This window comes from Erythrolamprus reginae, chromosome 10 (genome assembly GCF_031021105.1).
Source record: "Erythrolamprus reginae isolate rEryReg1 chromosome 10, rEryReg1.hap1, whole genome shotgun sequence".
NCBI lineage: Eukaryota > Metazoa > Chordata > Lepidosauria > Squamata > Dipsadidae > Erythrolamprus > Erythrolamprus reginae.
The window spans coordinates 38,314,139-38,336,680 of record NC_091959.1 but is presented as its reverse complement, the minus strand read 5'-3'; the positions used below and the strand labels follow the sequence as shown (position 1 = coordinate 38,336,680).

Here is a 22,542-nt window from a genome sequence, read left to right as displayed (position 1 = left end):
AAAAATTACTTCTTCTTACGAACTTTTCTACTTAAGAACCTGGTCACAGAACGAATTAAGTTCGTAAGTAGAGGCACCATTGTAGATCAGATTCTTGTAGGGAAAATTAAGCTTATAATAAACCTTTATATTCATTTGAACTGCTGGATTTCCCAATTTTCCTATGCTTGACACGTCTCCAACCCTCTACTCGACACAGTCCTCGACTTACAGCAGTGCGTTTAGGGACCCTTCGAAGTTACGAAGGCACTGGAAAAAGCAACCAGCGACCGTTTTTCATACTTACGACCTTTGCAGCAATCGCCATGTTCACAGGCTCAAAATTCAGATGCTTGACAACTGGTTCATATTTACGACGGCCGCAGTGTCACATGATCCCCTTTTGCAACCTTCTGGCAAGCAAAAGTCAATGGGGAAACCAGATTCACTTAACGACCGTGCGACTAAATGCAATAGCTGCAGCGATAACACTTCACAATTGTGACAATGCATAAAGTAGAGCCAAATTTAACATCTGCCTCGCTTAAGAACAGAAACTTTGGGCTCAATTAAGGCTGTAAGTCGAGGACTCCCCGGTCATGGCCTTCTTGCTATTAGCCATGGGGGTTTTTTTTGTTTTTCTTAAAACTTCCGACAGCTGTTGCTGCTCTCTGCTGGCCACTGTTCAAATTCAGAATAAAACCACAGCCCTCTTTTGACAACGAAGGAACAAGCAAGCAGTCAAGAAACAGACACACTTTAGTGTGTCTACAAGGATTGTAGTGCATAACACTTTAAATTTAAAAAAAGAGAGAGAAGGTATTTATTGCATTCTGTTGCACCCCCTCCCCCCCGAGTCACTCCAGTGAAAAATATTCTGCAAAGAGATCATCTTTTTTTCCGAAGAGGCCTCGGGCTTGCTGATATTCCAATGGAACGTCCTTCGATTCTTTCTTAATATCCCTATCAAATATCTTTGGGGAGGGAGAGAGAGGAGGAAGGGGGGAGAGGGAGAGAGAAAGGGTGGGTGGGAGAAAGCAATTTATTTTCCATGTTCACTCACTCAATTTCTTTTTTCTCCAACGATCAATACTAAGCTTGGTTGTGTCATGACATTTTCCAAGACTGCTTTTGAGAAATCAACACCAATTTTTCGGCTGCCATTGTACTAGACTCTGTGTGTGTGTTTGCGTGTGTGTGTATACACATACATACAGTACGTATGTACTTACGTATACAGTGATACCTCGTCTTACAAACCCCTCGTCATACAAACTTTTCAAGATACAAACCCGGGGTTTAAGATTTTTTTGCCTCTTCTTCCAAACTATTTTCACCTTACAAGACCAAGCCGCCGCCACTGGGATGCCCCGCCTCCGGACTTCTGTTGACCAGCAAAGCGCCCGTTTTTGCACTGCTGGGATTCCCCTGAGGCTCCCCTCCATGGGAAACGCCACCTCCGGACTTCCGTGTTTTTGCGATGCTGCAGGGGAATCCCAGCAGTGCAAAAACGGGCGCTTCACTGGCAATGGAAATCCGGAGGTGGGGTTTCCCAGCGAGGGGAGCCTCAGGGGAATCCCAGCAGCACAAAAACATGGAAGTCCGGACGTGGGTTTTCGAGGACTTCCGTGTTTTTGCAATGCTGTACTCACTGGAAAATGGGCAAGACTTGGGCCGTTTCCTGGCCCTTTTCAAGCCGTTTTTCAAAACATTTTCCGGTCATTTTTCGGGCCATTTTCATAGCCGCTTTTGGGGCCCTTTTGGGTCATTTTCAGGCTGTTTTCAACCCCAAAACGGTCTGAAAAACAGCTTGAGAATAACTTTGGGACCGCCTTCTGCCACACGAATCCCAGCGACCGATTAGGTCCCACAGAGTTGGCCTTCTCCGGGTCCCGTTGACAAAACAATGTCATCTGGTGGGGCTTTCTCTGTGGTGGCCCCGGCCCTCTGGAATCAACTCCCTCCGGAGATTCGGACTGCCCCCACCCGCCTTGCCTTTCTCAAACTTCTGAAAAACCACCTATGTTGCCAGGCTTGGGGAAATTGATATACCCCTAGCTGTTCCATTTCATGTATGGTTTTTGTTTGGATTGTATGACTATTTTATAATGGGTTTTTTAATAATTATTTTTAATACAGTGGTACCTCGTGATATGAACTCCTCGTAATATGAACCCCTCGTGATACGAACCCGGGGTTCGGAAATTGTTTGCCTCTTCTTACGAACTTTTTTCGGCTTATGAACCCACCGCAGATCGCAAAATGGCGCTCCGCTGGGCGCCGCCGCCTGGCTGTCACCTTTTAAAACAGCCGAGGGGCTTCTCGGCGTTCTCCCGAACCCGAACTTTTTGGGTTCGGGAGGCCGGCGAGAAGCGCCGCTGCCCGGCTGTCACCTGCTGAAACAGCCGGGGGGCTTCTTGGCGTTCTCCTGAATGCCGAACCCGGAGGTTCGGGTTCGGGTTCCGGAGGCCACCGAGAAGCGCCCGACTGTTTCAGAAAGTTACAACTGGGCGGCGCCGTTTTTGCGATCGGCGGTGGCGTTTTCGGCCGATCTGGAGGCTGGAAAGGAGGTGGGGAATCCCAATAGGGAATTCCATGGGCGGAGCTTTGATGTCACGAAGACTTGTCGTTTTGGCCATTTTGGCCATTTTCAAGCAAAAATATGGCCCAGAAAAACAGCCAAAAAGCCAGACATACACACAGCGGCCAAAAGGGTTCAACCATCGCTGCTTCATAGGGACCTCGTTACCTGAAAGGCTGTCGATTCCAGGACCTCGGACAAATCCCGTTCCATCTGAGAGAGGGGCAGGTTAATTTCTTCAGCAGCTTTGGCGATGTCCGGGTGATAATGGTTCTGCAGTGTCTAGGGAACCCAAAAAAGAAAGACAGGGTTGCCTGACATTTATGAAAGCTTTGACAAACAGCGATCATTCCATCGGCGTCATCAAAGACGCTCTCTCCGTGCTTCCAGGATCCGAACGTAGGAACGCAGCTGTGATGCACCTACGGACCTCAGCTCTTCCGGGCCGTGGACCACTACTGAGCCATGGTCTATTTGCACCAGGGCCACATATGTACATCTGCTCGAGTGGCAGGTTGGTGCATGTACGCATGTTAATGTAGGAGCAGAGTAATCATTGTTTACCAAGGTTGTCCACCCACAGAAACATTTAGATTGAGATTAGTTGTGAATAACTACTCAGCCACACACAGACATACTAACTTGAATCATACTTTGAGAAATAACATATTCGATTAAACAGTCTAAAGTCTTACACATAAGTCAGAACAACAATCCAAATACAGTGGTACCTCTACTTACGAACTTAATTCGTTCCGTGACGAGGTTCTTAAGTAGAAAAGTTTGTAAGAAGATGCAATTTTTCCCATAGGAATCCATGTAAAAGCAAATAATGCGTGCGATTGGGGAAACCACAGGGAGGGTGGAAGCCCTGTTTCCTCCCAGGAGATTCCTAGAGGCTCCACGGAGGCTTCTCCCCGCCTTTTCTGCCCTGTTACCTCCCAGAAGATTCCTAGAGAGGCCCCCGGAGGGCTTCTCCCTGCCTTTTTCGGCCCTGTTTCCTCCCAGGAAATTCCCAGAGAGGCCCCATGGAGGCTTCTCCCTGCCTTTTCCGGCCCTGTTTCCTCCCAGAAGATTCCTAGAGAGGCCCCCACGGAGGCTTCTCCCCATCTTTTCCGGCCCTGTTTCCTCCCAGGAGATTCCTAGAGAGGCCCCACGGAGGCTTCTCCCTGCCTTTTGGCATTTGATATTATATTGTATTGTGTTTTAATTTGAGGTATGTGAATTTGAATCTCTGTAAGGTGTGGAAAATCAATAAAAATGTATCCCCCCCCCCACCAAAAAAAAGACAGCCAACCAATCACCATGCTTTAATTTCCTGCTCAAAAGGCCACTTGTGCTTAGCCAATCAGGTTTCAGCATCAGCCTTCCTGGCTGGTCATAAGTCGAGGACTTAACAGACGACAAACCTACCTTTATTTCCCACAACGAGCTCTCCAAAGCTCTGCTTTCCAAGGGCTCTTTTGCATTCATGTTGTAAGGATCCTCGGGCATCTCTAAAGAAGATAAAAAGGGGAAAAAAACAGCTTTGTAGCTCTGGGCTGTCAGCAGTAAGGAGCTGCTCCATGGACAGACCGCTGCGGTCCCAGTGGGAAAAATTGGGGCCTGGGTGTCCCTGCCATGCGCGAGATTTGGCTTTTGCGCATGTGTGGAAGCAAAGATATTGGGCAAATTATTATTATTATTATTATTATTATTATTATTATTATTATTATTATTATTATTAATTGGATTTGTATGCCGCCCCTCTCCGCAGTCTTGCTCGCTCGTCCGCATGTGTAGAAGCAAAAACATCGGTGAAAATTGCCAAAATCTCACTCGTGCGTCCTCACACAACATTGCGCTTCCGGCCCATGTACAGGTGAAATCTTGTGCCCGTACATACAAGCCCACATGCACACCCGCACCAGTCTCCAGGAGCGCACAGGTAGCGCCGGCAACCGGCAGCCCTTCACCGGCTATCAGGTCTTCTCCTTGCCTTCCATGATCCCAAGAGATTATTAATAAATAATAATAATTTATTAGGTTTGTATGCCGCCCCTCTCCGAGGACTCGGGGCGGCTCACAACAACAATTAACAGTAACAATACAGTACAAACCTAATGGTAAAAGCTGAAATTAAAAAGCCCACTACCATTAAAAAACAATCGATACTACACAATCATAACCATGCCCAGTCTTGCTAGTCAGAAGGGGCGCATTACTCCCCCCATGCCTGGCGACATAAATGGGTCTTCAGTCTTGCGGAAGGCGAGGAGGGTGGGGGCAATTTGTATCTCCGGGGGAAGCTGATTCCAGAGGGCCGGGGCTGCCACACAAAAGGCTCTTCCCCTTAATTTATTAGATTTGTATGCCGCCCCTCTCCGAGGACTCGGAACGGCTCACAACAATACACCATGTACAAATCTAATGTTAAAAAACAACTTTAAACCCTTATTATAAAAAGAAAAACAATCACACAACCTAACAGACCATACATTAACCATAATAGCTAGGGGAATGTCAGTTTCCCCATGCCTGGCGACATAGGTAGGTTTTCAGAAGCTTTCGAAAGGCAAGGAGGGTAGGGGCAGTCCTAATCTCTGGGAGGAGCTGATTCCAGAGGGCTGGGGCCACCACAGAGAAGGCTCTTCCCTTGTTTCCCACCAGATGGCATTGTTTAGTTGACAGGACCCAGAGAAGGCCAACTCTGTGGTACCTTATCAGCCGCTGGGATTCGTGCGGCAGAAGGCGGTCCCGAAGATATTCTGGTCCGATGCCATGTAGGGCTTTATAGGTCATGACCAACACTTTGAATTTTGACCGGAAACTGATCAGCAGCCAGTGCAAGCCGCGGAGTGTTGACGAGACGTGGGCATATCTGGGAAAGCCCATGATTGCTCTCACGGCCACATTCTTCATGACCTGAAGTACTGCACTTTAACCACTGTGCCACCGTGGCTCAATCCAGGTTGTATGTACTAATTAGCAGATTTTAGCCTTCCTTCTCAAAGTTAAGTCAAACGCAACGGAGCAGATGAAAACGCAGCCTTGTATTGGCAGTTCTGTGTTAGCAAAAACTTCAGAAGAGAAGGATTTAGGGGTGGTGATTTCTGACAGTCTCAAAATGGATGAGCAGTGCAGTCAGGCGGTAGGGAAAGCAAGTAGGATGCTTGGCTGCATAGCTAGAGGTATAACAAGCAGGAAGAGGGAGACTATGATCCCGCTATATAGAGTGCTGGTGAGACCACATTTGGAATACTGTGTTCAGTTCTGGAGACCTCATCTACAAAAAGATATTGACAAAATTGAACGGGTCCAAAGACGGGCTACAAGCATGGTGGAAGGTCTTAAGCATAAAACGTATCAGGAAAGACTTAATGAACTCAATCTGTATAGTCTGGAGGACAGAAGGAAAAGGGGGGACATGATCAAAACATTTAAATATGTCAAAGGGTTAAAGAAGGTTCAGGAGGGAAGTGTTTTTAATAGGAAAGTGAACACAAGAACAAGGGGCACAATCTGAAGTTAGTTGGGGGAAAGATCAAAAGCAACATGAGAAAATATTATTTGAAAGAGTAGTAGATGCTTTTTGTGGGTTTTTTCCCTATACCACGGTTTTTCCCGTCCGATGACGTCATATATAATTGCCAAACTTTCGTCTGCCTTTAATAAATATTTTGTTAATAAACTTTAATAAATAAACATGATGAGTAATAATCTAAATGGTTGCTAAGGGAATGGGAAATTGCAATTTAGGGGTTTAAAGTGTTAAGGGAAGGCTTGTGATACTGTTCATAGCCAAAAATAGTGTATTTACTTCCGCATCTCTACTTTGCGGAAATTCGACTTTCGCGGGCGGTCTCGGAATGCATCCCCCGCGAAAATCGAGGGAACTCTGTACTGTGTTCAGTTCTGGAGACCTCACCTACAAAAAGATATTGATCAAATTGAACGGGTCGAAAAACAAGCTACAGGTATGGCATAAAACTTAGGAAAGACTTCATGAACTCAGTCTGTATAGTCTGGAGGACAGAAGGGAAAGGGGGGACATGATCAAAACATTTAAGTATGTTAAAGGTTAAATAAGGTTTTTAATAGGAAAGTGAACACAAGAACAAGGGGACACAATCTGAGGTTAGTTAGGGGAAAGATCAGAAGCAACGTGAGAAAATATTATTTTTACTGAAAGAATGGTAGATGCTCAGAAAAAACTTCCAGCAGACGTGGTTGGTCAATCCACAGTGACTGAATTTCAACATGCCTGGGATAAACATATCCATCCTAAGATGAAATACAGAAAATAGTATAAGGGCAGACTAGATTGACCATGGGGTCTTTTTCTGCCGTCAGTCTTCTATGTTTCTAAGCTCTCTCTTACCTGCTGGGCCGTTGGGCCTGTGGATGAGCACCAGGCAGGATGGATGCCTCCTCAAGAGGTTACAGACAAAAGGAATGACGATGAGCAAACCATCAGGCGGGGCGGTGAGCGCCAGGCGGGAGAGGCGTTTGGCAAAGGCTGCCACCAGATATGCTGGCAAGTGCCTGTTGGAAGTAGCAGAAAAGACCAAGGGAAGAGATTATTTGTAGCTCAGGGTTTGAGCTCTGCAGTCCTTGGTGCTCTAATCGTTTATTGGTAGACATTTCATTACCAAACTAGGTAGTGTCATCAGTGTTAGAAGGGAATAGAGTTTGCAGAGAGGAGGAGGAGGGTTGTGGAGTCTTTGGTGCTCTCTGAGCTTGGTTGTTTTCTTGAAAACGTTTAATGATCCAACTAGGGAACATCATCAGTATTATGGAGTGCTCTGTTTATACCCCAATACAATGCCTCAATACATCCTAATCAAGGAACCACCAAGAACCCTCCCACCAAAACTGACAGGGCAAACAACTAGTATGTAAACAAACCTAACTCCTTTCTAGTTACATGCTGATGTTACCTAGATGGGTCTTGAAATGTCTCCAACAAAACAGACAAGGACAAGCTACTTTTTACCCATAACCCACCCATGTCCACAATGTTAGCATAAAGTTCCTTAGAAAGACCCTTGGGAGAGGTCAGCCCTGAATGATAAAGGCATTCTGGACAGTCCTCGTTTAGCGACTGCCTTGTTTAGTGACTGTCCACAACAGGAATGAGAAATGCCCTCATCACCTCGAGGCTCGACTACTGTAATGCTCTCTACATGGGGCTACCCTTGAAAAGTGTTCGGAAACTTCAGATCGTGCAGAATGCAGCTGTGAGAGCAATCATGGGCTTCCCCAAGTATGCCCATGTCACACCAACACTCCGCAGTCTGCATTGGTTGCCGATTGGTTTCCGGTCACAATTCAAAGTGTTGGTTATGACCTATAAAGCCCTGCATGGCACCGGACCAGATTATCTCCGGGACCGCCTTCTGTCGCATGAATCCCAGCGACCAGTTAGGTCCCACAGAGTTGGCCTTCTCTGGGTCCTGTCGACTAAACAATGTCGTTTGGCGGGACCCAGGGGAAGAGCCTTCTCTGTGGCGGTCCCGGCCCTCTGGAACCAACTCCCCCCAGAGATTAGAATTGCCCCCACCCTTCTCGCCTTTCGTAAGCTCCTTAAAACCCACCTCTGCCGTCAGGCATGGGGGAATTGAGATACTCTTTCCCCCTAGGCCTCTACAATTTATGCATGGTATGTTTGTATGTATGTTTGGTTTTATAAATAAGGGTTTTTTAGTTGTTTTAGTATTGGATTGTTACATGCTGCTTTTATCACTGTTGTTAGCCGCCCCGAGACCACGGATAGGGGCAGCATACAAATCCAATAAATAGATAGATAGATAGATAGATAGATAGATAGATAGATAGATAGATAGATAGATAGATAGATAAATAAAATAAGGTAACTGTATGGCCAACCCTAGCACTGATGACATTTGCAGCTCTACGAATAAAAGGAAAGTTGTAAGCACACTCGTGGTTAGACTTAGCTTCACTTAACAACCAAACTGCCTGTCCCAAATGCATTCGCTAAATAAGGGCAAAAATGAGGGAAACTGGCCTCATTTATTCTTTGGGAAGTTTTCCCCAGGGTTTGGGCTGGAGATGCATTCAAGGAAACAGACCCTAAAGGTAAAAGTTCCTCTTGCACATATGTGCTAGTCGTTCCTGACTCTAGGGGGCAATCTCCGTTTCTAAGCTGAAGAGCCAGTGCTGTCCGAAGATAACTCCGTGGTCAGGTGGCCGGAATGATTAAATGCCAAAGGCGCACGGAACGTTGTTCCCTTCCCACCAAAGGTGGTCCCTATTTTTCTATGGTGGTCTCTATTTTTATGTGCTTTCAAACTCCTAGGTTGGCAGAAGCTGGGACAAGTCACAGGAGGTCACTCCGTTACACGGTGCTAGGGGTTCGAACCGCCGAACCGCCGGTCTTTCTGATCGACAAGCTCAGCACCTTAGCCACTGAGCCACTGCATCCCTAGAAACAGAGTCTACACCAGACCTGGGCAAAGTGCGGCCCGGGGGCCGGATGCGGCCCGCCCGCGGTCTGTGACCAGCCCGCGGAGGTAGGAAGGAGGAAGAAATGAAGGAAGTAAGGAAGGAAGGAGAAATGGAGGGAGGAAGGAAGGAGAAATGGAAGGAGGAAGGAAGGAAGGAGAAATGTAGGGAGGGAGGAAGGAGAAATGGAGGGAGGGAGGAAGGAAGGAGAAATGGAGGGAGGAAGGAAGGAAGGAGAAATGGAGGGAGGAAGGAAGGAAGGAGAAATGGAGGGAGGAAGGAAGGAGAAATGGAAGGAGGAAGGAAGGAAGGAGAAATGTAGGGAGGGAGGAAGGAGAAATGGAAGGAGGAAGGAAGGAAGGAGAAATGGAGGGAGGAAGGAAGGAGAAATGGAGGGAGGGAGGAAGGAGAAATGGAAGGAGGAAGGAAGGAGAAATGGAGGAAGGAAGGAGAAATGGAAGGAGGAAGGAAGGAGAAATGGAGGGAGGAAGGAAGGAGAAATGGAGGGAGGGAGGAAGAAGAAATGGAAGGAGAAATGGAGGGAGGGAGGAAGGAGAAATGGAAGGAGAAATGGAGGGAGGGAGGAAGGAGAAATGGAAGGAGGAAGGAAGGAGAAATGGAAGGAGGAAGGAAGGAGAAATGGAGGGAGGAAGGAAGGAGAAATGGAGGGAAGAAGGAAGGAGGAAGGAAGGAGAAATGGAGGGAGGAAGGAGAAATGGAAGGAGGAAGGAAGGAGAAATGGAAGGAGGAAGGAAGGAGAAATGGAGGGAGGGAGGAAGAAAGGAAGGAAAGAAAGAAAGAGAAATGGAGGGAGGAAAGAAGGAAGGAAGGAGAAATGGAGGGAGGAAGGAAGGAGAAATGGAGGGAGGGAGGAAGGAGAAATGGAAGGAGGAAGGAAGGAGAAATGGAGGAAGGAAGGAGAAATGGAAGGAGGAAGGAAGGAGAAATGGAGGGAGGAAGGAAGGAGAAATGGAGGGAGGGAGGAAGAAGAAATGGAAGGAGAAATGGAGGGAGGGAGGAAGGAGAAATGGAAGGAGAAATGGAGGGAGGGAGGAAGGAGAAATGGAAGGAGGAAGGAAGGAGAAATGGAAGGAGGAAGGAAGGAGAAATGGAGGGAGGAAGGAAGGAGAAATGGAGGGAGGAAGGAAGGAGGAAGGAAGGAGAAATGGAGGGAGGAAGGAGAAATGGAAGGAGGAAGGAAGGAGAAATGGAAGGAGGAAGGAAGGAGAAATGGAGGGAGGGAGGAAGAAAGGAAGGAAAGAAAGAAAGAGAAATGGAGGGAGGAAAGAAGGAAGGAAGGAGAAATGGAGGGAGGAAGGAAGGAGAAATTCTCTTTCCATGCCCTTTTGCAAATGTCCCATAAATGCTCATTTTTTAATTGTTCATTGGTTTCATTGGCCTTTCCAAGAAATTTAAAGCAAAACCCCACCCCACCTCTCAGGTGGGGAAAAGGGAGGAGGGGGAAGAAAAGGAATCCAAATCTACTTTCAGAAAAAGCCTCCACTATGTTTTCTCAACTGACAATGTAGGTCAGTTGAAGAGAGGCACCTGAAAGGAATATTTTGAAAGAGAAGTAAAGAACTGCCCAAAAGCAGAAATAAAAGGCAGAAAAAATCAAGAGAGACAGGAGCTTCTCTCCATCTGGAGAAGGAAGGAAGGAGAAATGGAGGGGACAAGGAAGGAAGGGGTGGGCAATTAATTTATAATTATAATATAATTATAATATATAAATATAATATAATATAATTTATAATTATAATATAATTAACTCAGTTCTACCCAATAATATACAGAATTGGGTAGAACTGAGTTAATTATATTAATCCGGCCCTCTAAAACCATCCCAATTTCTCATACGGCCCCATGGCAAAATTAATTGCCCAACCCTGGTCTACACCTAGGTTATGAATGGGATACTGATGGGAAATAGGATACGAAGAAAGTCTGGGGTGAAGCACCAAACCTCGACTTACGACGAAGATAAGAACAAGTTCAACAAACGGAAGAACCGGGCACGGTATTTTACATGGAAGATAGAAGGATCCAGAAGACTGTAGAGTTTTGTGTAGAAATCTGGATATTCCCTGCAAAAAACCCCAACAACAAACAATAATAGATTAATTTAAAGAACGTTGTTTTCTGACATTCCTAACTTTCAGAATACAGGTATAACTTTCAGAATACTTACGACCACAACTGACGACAAAATTTCTCATTGCTGAGTTGTGCCCCATTTTACAACCTTTCTAGCCAGGGCTATCTATCTATCTAGTTATCTATCTATCTATCTATCTATCTATCTATCTATCTATCTATCTATCTATCTATCTATCTATCATCTATCTATCTATCTATCTATCTATCTATCTATCTATCCGTCTACCCATCTACCTATCATATCTCTCTCTCTCTCTCTCTCTCTCTCTCTCTCTCTCTCTCTATCTATCTATCTATCTATCTATCTATTAGATTTGTATGCCGCCCCTCTCCATAGACTCGGGGCGGCTAACAACAATAATAAAAAAACAGCATATAACAAATCTAATATTTAAAATAACTAAAAACCCTTATTAAAAACCAAACATACACACAAACATACCATGCATAAATTGTATAGGCCTAGGGGGAAGGAATATCTCAACTCCCCCATGCCTGACGACAGAGGTGGATTTTAAGGAGCTTACGAAAGGCAAGGAGGGTGGGGACAATTCTGATCTCTGGGGGGAGCTGGTTTCAGAGGGCCGGGGCCGCCACAGAGAAGGCTCTTCCCCTGGGTCCTGCCAAATGACATTGTTTAGTTGACGGGACCCGGAGAAGGCCCACTCTGTGGGACCTAACTGGTCGCTGGAATTCATGCGGCAGAGTGAATCACAGCAATCACTAAGTGAGTAGAGTGAATTGGGTTTCCCCACTGCTAGTAAGTAGATCACAAAAAGTGACCGTGGGACACTGCCCTGGTTTCAAAGACAAATCAGTCACCCAGCGTCTGAATTTTGATTACGTGACCACAAAGAGGCTGTAACATGGGAAAAACGGGGACATGATCGAAACATTTAAATATGTTAAAGGGTTAAATAAGGTTCAGGAGGGAAGTGTTTTTAATAGGAAAGTGAACACAAGAAACAAGGGGGCACAATCTGGGGTTAGTTGGGGGGGGAAATCAAAAGCAACGTGAGAAAATATTATTTGACTAAAAGAGTAGTAGATGCTTGGAACAAACTTCCAGCAGACGTGGTTGGTAAATCCACAGCCACTGAATTTAAACATGCCTGGGATAAACATAGATCCATCCTAAGATAAAATACAGGAAATAGTATAAGGGCAGACTAGATCGACCAGGAGGTCTTTTTCTGCCGTCAATCTTCTTTTTCCAAAAACCACTGCACCACTTGAATTTACAAAGGCCACATCAGGTAGGAATCAAGAGTGGTGTGGTGGCCTAGGGGTAGAGCTCTTGCCACTACATGGAGCATCCATCTTTGAAGAGTGTTCAGAAACTTCAAATAATGCAGAATGCAGCCACGCGAGCGCTCATGGATCTATCCAGATATTCCCATGTCTCTTCATCACTCCGCAGATTGCACTGTCTGCTGATTGGTTTCCGGACACAATTCAAAGTGTTGGTGATGACCTACAAAGCCCTACATGGCATCGGACCAGATTACTTACGGGACCGCCTCCTGCCGCATAAATCCCTGCGGCCGGTTAGGTCCCGCAGAGTTGGCCTTCTCCAGGTCCCATCAACTAAACAATGTCGTTTGGTGGGGCCTAGGGGAAGAGCCTTATCTGTGGCGGCCCCGGCCCTCTGGAATCATCTCCCTCCAGAGATTCGTACTGCCCCCACTCTCCTCGCCTTTCGCAAGAGCCTCGAGACCCATCTACGTCGCCAGGCTTGGGGCAATTAGACCTTGCCCCTCTGACCAATAGATGTAATGTATGGTGTGATTGGACTGTATGATTGTGTATTACACGAGGGTTTTTAGTTGTATTTTAAATTGTTAGATTTGTGCAACATGCTTATGTTTGTATCTATTCTGTGAGCCGCCCCGAGTCTTCGGAGAGGGGTGGCATGCAAATCTAATTAATAATAATAATAATAATCATCATCATCATCATCATCATCTATGCTGGATTTCGTATTTCATCACCAGTCGGGTGCTTCCCAAGCACCTATGACTGCGTAATGTTAATAATAATAATAATAATAATAATAATAATAATAATAATAATCATCATCATCATCATCATCATCATCATCATCATCATGCTATGAGTTCAATCCTCGGTAGAGGCAGGCATTTCTCTCTCTGGGCACAGTGAGAATATATCTGCCAAACAAAACTCCGTATTGGAAACAGGAAAGGCAATGGGCCAGTAAACACACTGCTAGTTCCATTCAGTTGCCCAGACAAACAGACCCCGCAAGGGATTATGGGGTTGTTAAAAGATGATGAGGATGACTTGGCTAGAAATCACAATCCCCAAACACTTGGCTTGGACAAAGCTGATCCTGCTACAGGAATTGTAATGTGTGAATAGGAGAACTTAAAAGCCTTCGGCTGAAGAACGGGACCTTTTCCTAGGATTTACTAAGGCACTCACAGGTTATGTTGGAGAATCAAAACAAAGAGTCCGTTTAAGGCAAGAAGGCTGATGGCTCCACCTGAAAGAGATGCACAAAGCGAGGTTCAAAATAACACGAGTTGGAAGGGACCTTGGAGGCAGAGGTCGGATTCAGCAGGTTCTCAGCAGTTCTGGAGAAAGTGGTGGAAATTTTGAGAAGCTCAGAAAACCGATAGCAGAAATTTTGAGTCGTTCAGAGAACTGATAGCAGAAATTTTGAGTAGCTCAGAGAACCGATAGCAGAAATTTTGAGTCGTTCAGAGAACCGATAGCAGAAATTTTGAGCAATCCGGAGAACCGATAGCAGAAATTTTGAGTACCGTGTTTCCCCGAAAATAAGACACTGTCTTATATTAATTTTTGCTCCAAAAGTTGTGCTACATCTTATTTTCGGGGGGGTGCCTTATATTTCTCAAATAAGACAAATTCACAGGCAGAAAAGCTGACACCCCCAAAGAAAGTGTACCCTATGGTACACTGATTACGGTACGGTACCTGTCAGTATGGCACCCACACACACAAACGACGGCACTTATATGGTACAACAGTATACTCCCGCTATTGCAGCTTCTGGCTACGCACTGTAGTGGAGACTGTAATGGCGGTGAGACAGCAGCAGACTGTGTCTGCTGTACTGGACGGTACAAAGCGATGGAAGGGGCCAGCAGGGGACGCCACATTATTACGGTACCGCTATGAACAGCTTTGAATGGTACCATATGTTTTTCCACCGTACGTAAACTTGACTACGCCTTATTTTCGGGGGGTGCCTTATATTAGCAAATTCTGCAAAACCTCTGACATGCCTTACTTTCGGGGTACATCTTATTTTCGGGGAAACAGGGTAGTTCAGAGAACCGATAGCAGAAATTTTGAATAGCTCAGAGAACTAGTGTAATGGATATTTTGAGCAGTTCAGACAATCAGTAGCAGAAATTTTGAGCAGTTCAGAGAACCAGTAGCGAAAATTTTGAGTAGCTTGGAGAACCAATAGCAGAACTTTTGAGTAGTTCAGAGAACCAGTGAAAATCACCGCTGACTGGCCCCACCCACATCCATTCTCTGCCTCCCAAGTCCTAGCTGATTGAAAGGAAATGGGGATTTTACAGTATCCTTCCCCTGCCACGCCCACCAAGCCTGCCACACCCACCAAGCCACGCCCACAGAACCGGTGGCAAAAATAAATAAATTGAACCCCACTACTGCTTGGAGGTCTTCTAGTCTAATTTGCTCAAGCAGGAAACCTCAGTAAAAAGGGAACTAGAGCTATTTTTTGGGAGATCCAGCAGAATCGCCAATGACATTCAGAGCCACCAGATGTGACGTTCGTTGCCCACAGCTTCACCCAACACTTTCTCAAGACTGGGTTTTCTTTACTGCTCCGTTTTTTTCCCCCTAAGGTCCAGGGCTAATCCAGGTGGTTCCCCGGGAAGCACCACTCACCAACATCATACGCGACGGTCAAGAAATCTATCAAGAGGGTGGGCTCATTCAGGTGGGGCAGGATGGAGTCATGTAGAATGACCAACACTTTTTTGTAGAGGCTTCCAGGTAGCTACACAGAGAGAGAGAGAGAGAGAGAAGGTGGGCAATGTTATGTAAGAGGCCTACAATCAATTATTTCTTTCAAGCATGGCCTGGTGCAAAGGATGAATAATGCCAGGTCCTCCTTCCTGTTTTCATTCTTCCCCTCTTTCCTCTCCCTGTTTTAGTTCCTTCCTTCCTTCCCTCTTAGCTTTCCTTCCTTCCTCTCTCCATTTTCCTTCCTTCCCATCCTACCCTTCTCCTTTTTCCCTTCCATCCTTCCTGTTTTTCTTCCTTCTTCCCCTCACCTGTTCCCGTCCTTCCTTCCTTTTCTTCCCTTCCTTCCCTTCACACTATTCTTTCCTTCTTCCCCATTTCCCTTTCTTCCTTTTTTTCTACCCTCCTTCCCATTTTCCTTCCTTCCCCTCTCCATTTTCCTCTCTTCCTCCCTTTCCATTTTCCTCCCTTCCTTCCCATTTTATTATTTATTTATTTATTAGATTTGTATGCCCCCCCCTCTCCGGAGATTCCGAGCGGCTCACAACAACAGAACAATACAAATCCAATCGTTAAAAACAATTTAAAATCCTTAATATATATAAAAAACAATTTTCCTTCCTTCCTTCCCATTTTTCATCCTTCCCCTCTCCATTTTCCTTCCTTCCTCCCTTTTCACTTTCCTTCCTTCCCTCCCTCCCTGACAATCATTAAATGTTGTACATAGAAACATAGAAGACTGACGGCAGAAAAAAGACCTCATGGTCCATCTAGTCTACTCTTATACTATTTTTTGTATTTTATTTTAGGATGGATCTATGTTTATCCCAGGCATGTTTAAATTCAGTTACTGTGGATTTACCAACCACGTCTGCTGGAAGTTTGTTCCAAGCATCTACGACTCTTTTAGTCAAATGATATTTTCTCACGTTGCTTTTGATCTTTCCCCCAACTAACCTCAGATTGTGCCCCCTTGTTCTTGTGTTCATTTTCCTATTAAAAACACTTCCCTCCTGGACCTTATTTAACCCTTTGACATATTTAAATGTTTCGATCATGTCCCCCCTTTCCCTTCTGTCCTCCAGACTATACAGATTGAGTTCATTAAGTCTTTCCTGATACGTTTTACGCTTAAGACCTTCCACCATTCTTGTAGCCCGTCTTTGGACTCTTTCAATTTTGTCAATATCTTTTTGTAGGTGAGATCTCGAGAACTGAACACAGTATTCCAAATGTGGTCTCACCAGCGCTCTATATAGCAGGATCACAATCTCCCTCTTCCTGCTTGTTATACCTCTAGCTATGTAGCCAAGCATTTTACTTGCTTTTCCTACCGCCTGACCACACTGCTCACCCATTTTGAGACTGTCAGAAATCACTACCCCTAAATCCTTCTCTTCTGAGGTTTTTGCTAACACAGAACTGCCAATACAATAATCAGATTGAGGATTCCTTTTCCCCAAGTGCATTATTTTACATTTGGAAACATTAAACTGCAGTTTCCATTGCACATGGTTCTTGACAAATGTATCTTTTTCTTTTATGTAAGCTGGAAGCATCTGCACCAAGACAAATTCCTTGGGTGTCCAATCACACTTGGCCAATAAAATTCTATTCTATTCTATTCTATTCTTCCACATTCTAATCTCTCCTGATTAGGCTGTATTGAAGCCATACTTAGATGGATGAAATTATTACTCAGGTGTGACATCAACCCCACAATCAGACTGTTAACATCCTCAATGCCCCTACCTTATATTTCAGGAATCCAAGCCACATCCTCTCAAAGGCCCGTCTGTGTTCCTGGGGGAGCCAAAAAATAAAAAGTTATAGAAGAAGAAGTGAAGCAGCCTTCAGAACGGACCAAATCCTGCAGGTTTAAATGGGAAAGCCAAGCGTAGCCATCAAAATACAGTGGTTCCTCTACTTAAGAACGTAATTCGTTCCGTGACCAGGTTGTTAAGTAAAAACGTAGTAGAAAGAATTAATTAATCAATTTCCTCACACCCGGGTGTGAACAGAAGAAGCTGATTCTGTTCAATCTTGTCCTTCCAAGATGGACGCATCCATGACACGCTCCGGAGAGTAAGCTAACAAATGTGTGATTCATGACCTGCTTTTATGGCTCCTGGCTAGCACTGATTAGCCCATAAATTTTAGAACGACTTGTGGAATGTTTTGATGTTATTTCTTAGATAACTAGCTTAACTACTAAAGAGAGAAATGAGAAAGAAAAGTACTGCGTAGAAGGAGGAATAAAGAAGATGTTGTGTTTTTTTTGTTAGTACAGGAGTACATGTGTGTTAGGGATTGCCATTGTAAACTGCATATTGTAAACTGTACCAAACTTTTACTTAAAGGGTTAATGTGCACTCAAAGAGTTAACACGTACTTGAAGAGTTAATATTCAAGGCTGTTTCGTCACTTCCTCATTGAAGCTATGAAAGCTCATTATTTTGCTTGGTCATTTCCTTTACATTACTTTTGCCTAAGACGGGGGAGTTGTTTCTAAGCTCCGTGCTTGTACAGTGGAACCCCGACATAAGAGCTGCTCTACTTAAGAGCAACTCGAGATAAGAGCTGGGAGGGGAGAGATATTTTTGTTCTACTTACAAGCCCAAATTCGAGATACAAGCGCCAAGGAGCTGTCTCCTGAAGCCAAACGCTAACTTCCGCGTTCGGCTTCAGGAGACAGCTGCGAAGCGGCGCGCGTGTTTTAAAAGGTTGCAGCCGGCCTGGGGGGCTCGGGGGGGTGCTTGCAGCTTTCTTTCTTGCTCTTTTTCTTTCTCTCTTTTACCTTCCCTTCCTCTATTTCTTCTTTTCTTTCTCCTTCCCACCTTCTTCCCTCCCTCCCTCCCTTCACTCATTCCTCTCTTACTCTCCCCTTTCATAAGTTTCCTTGCTTCCTTCCTCTGTTCCTGTCCCTTCCCCCTTTCTTTCTTTCTTTCTTTCTTTCTTTCTTGCTCTTTTTCTTTCTCTCTTTTACCTTCCCTTCCTCTATTTCTTCTTTTCTTTCTCCTTCCCACCTTCTTCCCTCCCTCCCTCCCTTCACTCATTCCTCTCTTACTCTCCCCTTTCATAAGTTTCCTTGCTTCCTTCCTCTGTTCCTGTCCCTTCGCTCTTTCCTTCCTTCCCACCCTCCGTCCATTCATTCACCCATTCCTCTCTTGATCGCTTAAAGCCAGTCCCTGGTGCAAAAAGGGTTGGGGACCTCTGTCCTACAGGACTGGGTGGCAGAGAAGTTGAACATATGTAAATTTAAAAGTTTAAGAAAGTTTACAAGTTAAGTGAAAGAAACTTCATTATTCATTTATATGTACATGTACATTTCTTCATTAAAAACATGTCTTTCTGCATAATTTAGACTAACTTTGTGAGTTTTTTTAGGGCTGGAACCAATTAAAATTATTTACATTAATTCCTATGGGGAAAAGTCGTTCGAGATAAGAGCTGCTCGACTTAAGAGCCCAGGTCCGGAACGAATTAAACTCGTATCTCGAGGTACCACTGTATAAGCTTTGTGCTTTTATCTATATTGTATTTTAGTTTCGTGCTTTATCAATATTGTATTTTAGTTTCATGCTTTTATCTACAGTGTTCCCTCGATTTCCGCAGGGGATGCGTTCCCAGACCGCCCGCGAAAGTCGAATTTCCACAAAGTAGAGATGCGGAAATAAATACACTATTTTTGGCTATGAACAGTATCACAAGCCTTCCCTTAACACTTTAAACTCCTAAATTACAATTTTCCATTCCCTTAGCAACCATTTAGATTATTACTCACCATGTTTATTTATTAAAGTTTATTTTAAAAAATGTTTTTTAAAGGCAGACAAAAGTTTGGCAATGACATATGACGTCATCGGGCAGGAAAAACCGTGGTATAGGGGAAAAAACCGCGAAGTATTTTTTAATTAATGTTTTTGAAAAACCGTGGTATAGACGTTCCGCGAAGTTTGAACCCGCGAAAATCGAGGGAACACTGTATATTGTATTTTGCTTTGTGCTCTAATCTTGTAATTGCTCAGTGCGTATTATTCTGTATTTGCTTCGTGCTTATTCTGGATTGTTTATATTTTGTTTATATGTAAATAATACTTATTTAACTAAGTCTGTGTCTTGGCTTTATCACACATCCACGCTCTGTTAAAATTCTCTGCTCGGTATTGGTGAAGGTTTCATAGCATAGCTAACCAAGACAAGCCAACATTTTTTTTACAAATATATGCCTTTAGCAATCATTTATTCCAATTATTATCTGAATCAGCCTGAAACCAGAACTGTGGGGACCCCTGGGAGGGCAGGGCCAGCCAGGAGTGGTATTTGGGGGTTCTCTGAACTGCACAGAATCTTAGCTAAAGGTTCTCCTGAACCCTCAGAAGCCCAGCCCAGAATTTGCCTTAAGCAAGGTCAACAGAAGAGTAACAATAACAATTCACTCCATCAAAAGATTTACCTTGAGTTTGGACACTTTCCATTCCTCCTGATTATCTGTCAAGAGAGCAAGAGAACCCCCAATTAAAAACAAAAAAACCCAGCTGTTGGAATCAAGACTACTCTTTGGAATGTTTCCTCCCAAAGATTTGGAATAATTTAATACTTCAATTGAGGGTTATCTGGAAAATAAGGTTACAAGGCACGTAGCTCTCGCGGGGATTGTTCGTGGGGGAAGTTGGTATTACTATCGCGTAGCGGGAAGCCAGCAGAAGCGAACAAGCAGTGCCAGTGGTCAGTAGATCATTGACTGGCGTTGTGGTGAAGGTTAGACTTGAGCGTCCTTATTTCATTTCCCGCCATGTGCGAAGTGCGCTCTGTAATACGCTACCTGAATGCTAAGGGCATGAACACTGCTTTGATTGATCGTGAAATTGTTTCGGTTTTATGGAGAGGATAATATACTACCTATAGAGGCAAAATAATGTACTGCCTATGCTACAATCCATGTAACTTTTGTTAAAATATATTATACACGGCTCAAAAAAATGAAGGGAACACTTAAACAACACAATATAACGCCAAGTAAATTAATAATAAGAATAATAATAATTTATTAGATTTGTATGCCGCCCCTCTCCGAAGACTTGGGGCGGCTAAATTAAACTTTTGTGACATCAAACTGTCCACTTAGGAAGCAACACTGATTGACAAGCAATTTCACCTGCTGTTGTGCACATTCAACTTTGTACAGAACGAAGCATTCAATGAGAATATTTCATTCATTCAGATCTAGGATGTGTTATTTGAGTGTTCCCTTTATTTTTTTGAGCAGTATATATAAGTTTAAATGGATACAAAAATGAAAGACAAAAAACCAGTAAGAGATTAGAAACATAGAAACATAGAAGTCTGACGGCAGAAAAAGGCCTCATGGTCCATCTAGTCTGCCCTTATACTATTTTCTGTATTTTATCTTAGGATGGATATATGTTTATCCCAGGCATGTTTAAATTCAGTTACTGTGGATTTATCTACCACGTCTGCTGGAAGTTTGTTCCAAGGATCTACTACTCTTTCAGTAAAATAATATTTTCTCATGTTGCTTTTGATGAGAAAATATTATTTTACTGAAAGAGTAGTAGATCCTTGGAACAAACTTCCAGCAGACGTGGTAGATAAATCCACAGTAACTGAATGGCACCAGCAGGGCACCAGCAGATTGATGTGGGAAGAAGAATATAAAGAATAATTGTGTATAAAATGTATAACTATATAATGCATGATTATTAATGTAAATATATGGATGTAGATTTACCTGAAAATATTAAGATGTAAATACAAAAAAAATCAATAAAAACTATGGCAATAAAATAAAATATATTCATTCTTTGCATTAAAAAAAAATCTTGTAACCTTACTTTCCGGATAACCCTCGTAGATTTAGATAATTGGGACCTTATGGATTGTTTAACCACGAATAGTCTAGTGCAGCGTTTCCCAACCGGTGTGCCGCGGTGAGACATGGCCAGGTGTGCCACCAAGCTCCAGCTGGGCGGGGCGCTGCCGGTACTTCCGTCCTGGGGCTCCCGCTCGCAGCTGTCCCCCGGCTCCTGCTCGATGCCGCGGTTTTCGGCGCTCTCCTGCTGGGCCCCAAAGAAGGAAGGCAGGAAGGAGAGCTCCATCCTTCGCGCCTTTTTCCCACCTTCCTTCTTTGGGGCCCAGCAGGAGAGCGCCGAAAACCGCGGCATCGAGCAGGAGCCGGTTGACAGCTGCGAGCGGGAGCCCCAGGACGGAAGTACCGGCAGCGCCCCACCCAGCTGGAGCTTCTCTGGCGTCGACGGCAAGTGTCCTTTGTGGCCCGGTGGGAGGGCACTGGCGATGGGAGCGGGGGGGGGGGGGGCGGCGAGAGGGCGCGCTCTCTCTCTCTCAGCTGACTGCAAGCGGGAGCCCTGACGGTGGCGGTTGGACGTGCTGCTGGACGTCGTACATGCTGGCGCTGCGGGCCTGGCATATACGGTGTCCAGCAACACGTCCAGCTGCCACCGTCAGGGCTCCCGCTTGCAGTCAGCTGAGAGAGAGAGAGAAAGAAAGAAAGAAAGAAAGAAAGAAAGAGAGACATAAGAGAGGCAGAGAGAGAGAGAAAGAGAGACATAGCAAGAGAGGCAGAGAAAGAGAGACAGAGAAAGAAAGAGAGGCAGAGAAAGAGAGATAGAGAAAGAGAGAGAGAAAGAGAGACATAGCAAGAGAGGCAGAGAGAGAGAAAAAGAAAGAGAGACATAGCAAGAGAAAAAGAGACTTAGCAAGAGAGGCACAGAGAGAGAGAGAAAGAGAAAGAAAGACATAGCAAGAGAGACAGAGAGAGAGAAAGAGAGAGAGAGAAAGAGAGATAGCAAGAGAGGCAAAGAGAAAGAAAGAGACATATAGCAAGACAGTGAAAGAGAGAGAGAGAGCAAGAGAGAGAAAAAAGCAAGAAAGAGATAGCAAGAGAGACAGCGAGAGAGAGCAAGGGAGAGAGAAAGACATAGAGGAAGGGAAGGAGGGAGAGAGAAAGAGAGGAAGAAAGAGAGGAAGAAAGAAAGAAAGAGGGATGGAGAGAGAGAAAGAAGGGAAGGAAGGAAAAGAGAGAAAGAGGGAGAAATAGAGCGAAAGGGAGGAAGAGAGGGTTTTTTTGTCCAAACTTTTCTTTAGCCCCGCCCCCCCGCCCCCCCCTTTCAGTGTTCCCCAGGATTTTGAAAATATGAATAATGTGCCGCGGCTCAAAAAAGGTTGGGAAACACTGGTCTAGCGAAAAGAAGGGCCAGGGGGGACATGATAGCAATATACTTGAGGGGTTGACACAGAGAGGAGGAGGTCACACTATTTCCCAGGGCACCAGCAGGCCAAACAAGGAACAACAGATGGAAGCTGACCAAGGAGAGATTCAACCTGGAAATAAGGAAGAACTTCCTGACGGT

General features: G+C 44.7%; 1 protein-coding gene across 1 annotated transcript in view; it reads right to left on the bottom strand.

The window, feature by feature from the left end:
- Positions 1-772: 772 nt before the first annotated feature.
- The window catches only part of NOC4L (nucleolar complex associated 4 homolog), a 34,208-nt gene continuing 12,438 nt past the window's right edge, over positions 773-22,542 (bottom strand). The window contains exons 7-15 of the mRNA XM_070762649.1: positions 19,608-19,642; positions 16,904-16,954; positions 15,074-15,185; positions 13,610-13,670; positions 10,981-11,091; positions 6,921-7,084; positions 3,974-4,056; positions 2,729-2,842; positions 773-953 (exon numbers count right to left, since the gene is read on the bottom strand). Of these exons, the coding sequence (XP_070618750.1) occupies positions 837-953; positions 2,729-2,842; positions 3,974-4,056; positions 6,921-7,084; positions 10,981-11,091; positions 13,610-13,670; positions 15,074-15,185; positions 16,904-16,954; positions 19,608-19,642 (848 nt within the window). The 3' untranslated portion in view covers positions 773-836. The remainder of the gene's footprint in view (positions 954-2,728; positions 2,843-3,973; positions 4,057-6,920; positions 7,085-10,980; positions 11,092-13,609; positions 13,671-15,073; positions 15,186-16,903; positions 16,955-19,607; positions 19,643-22,542) is intronic.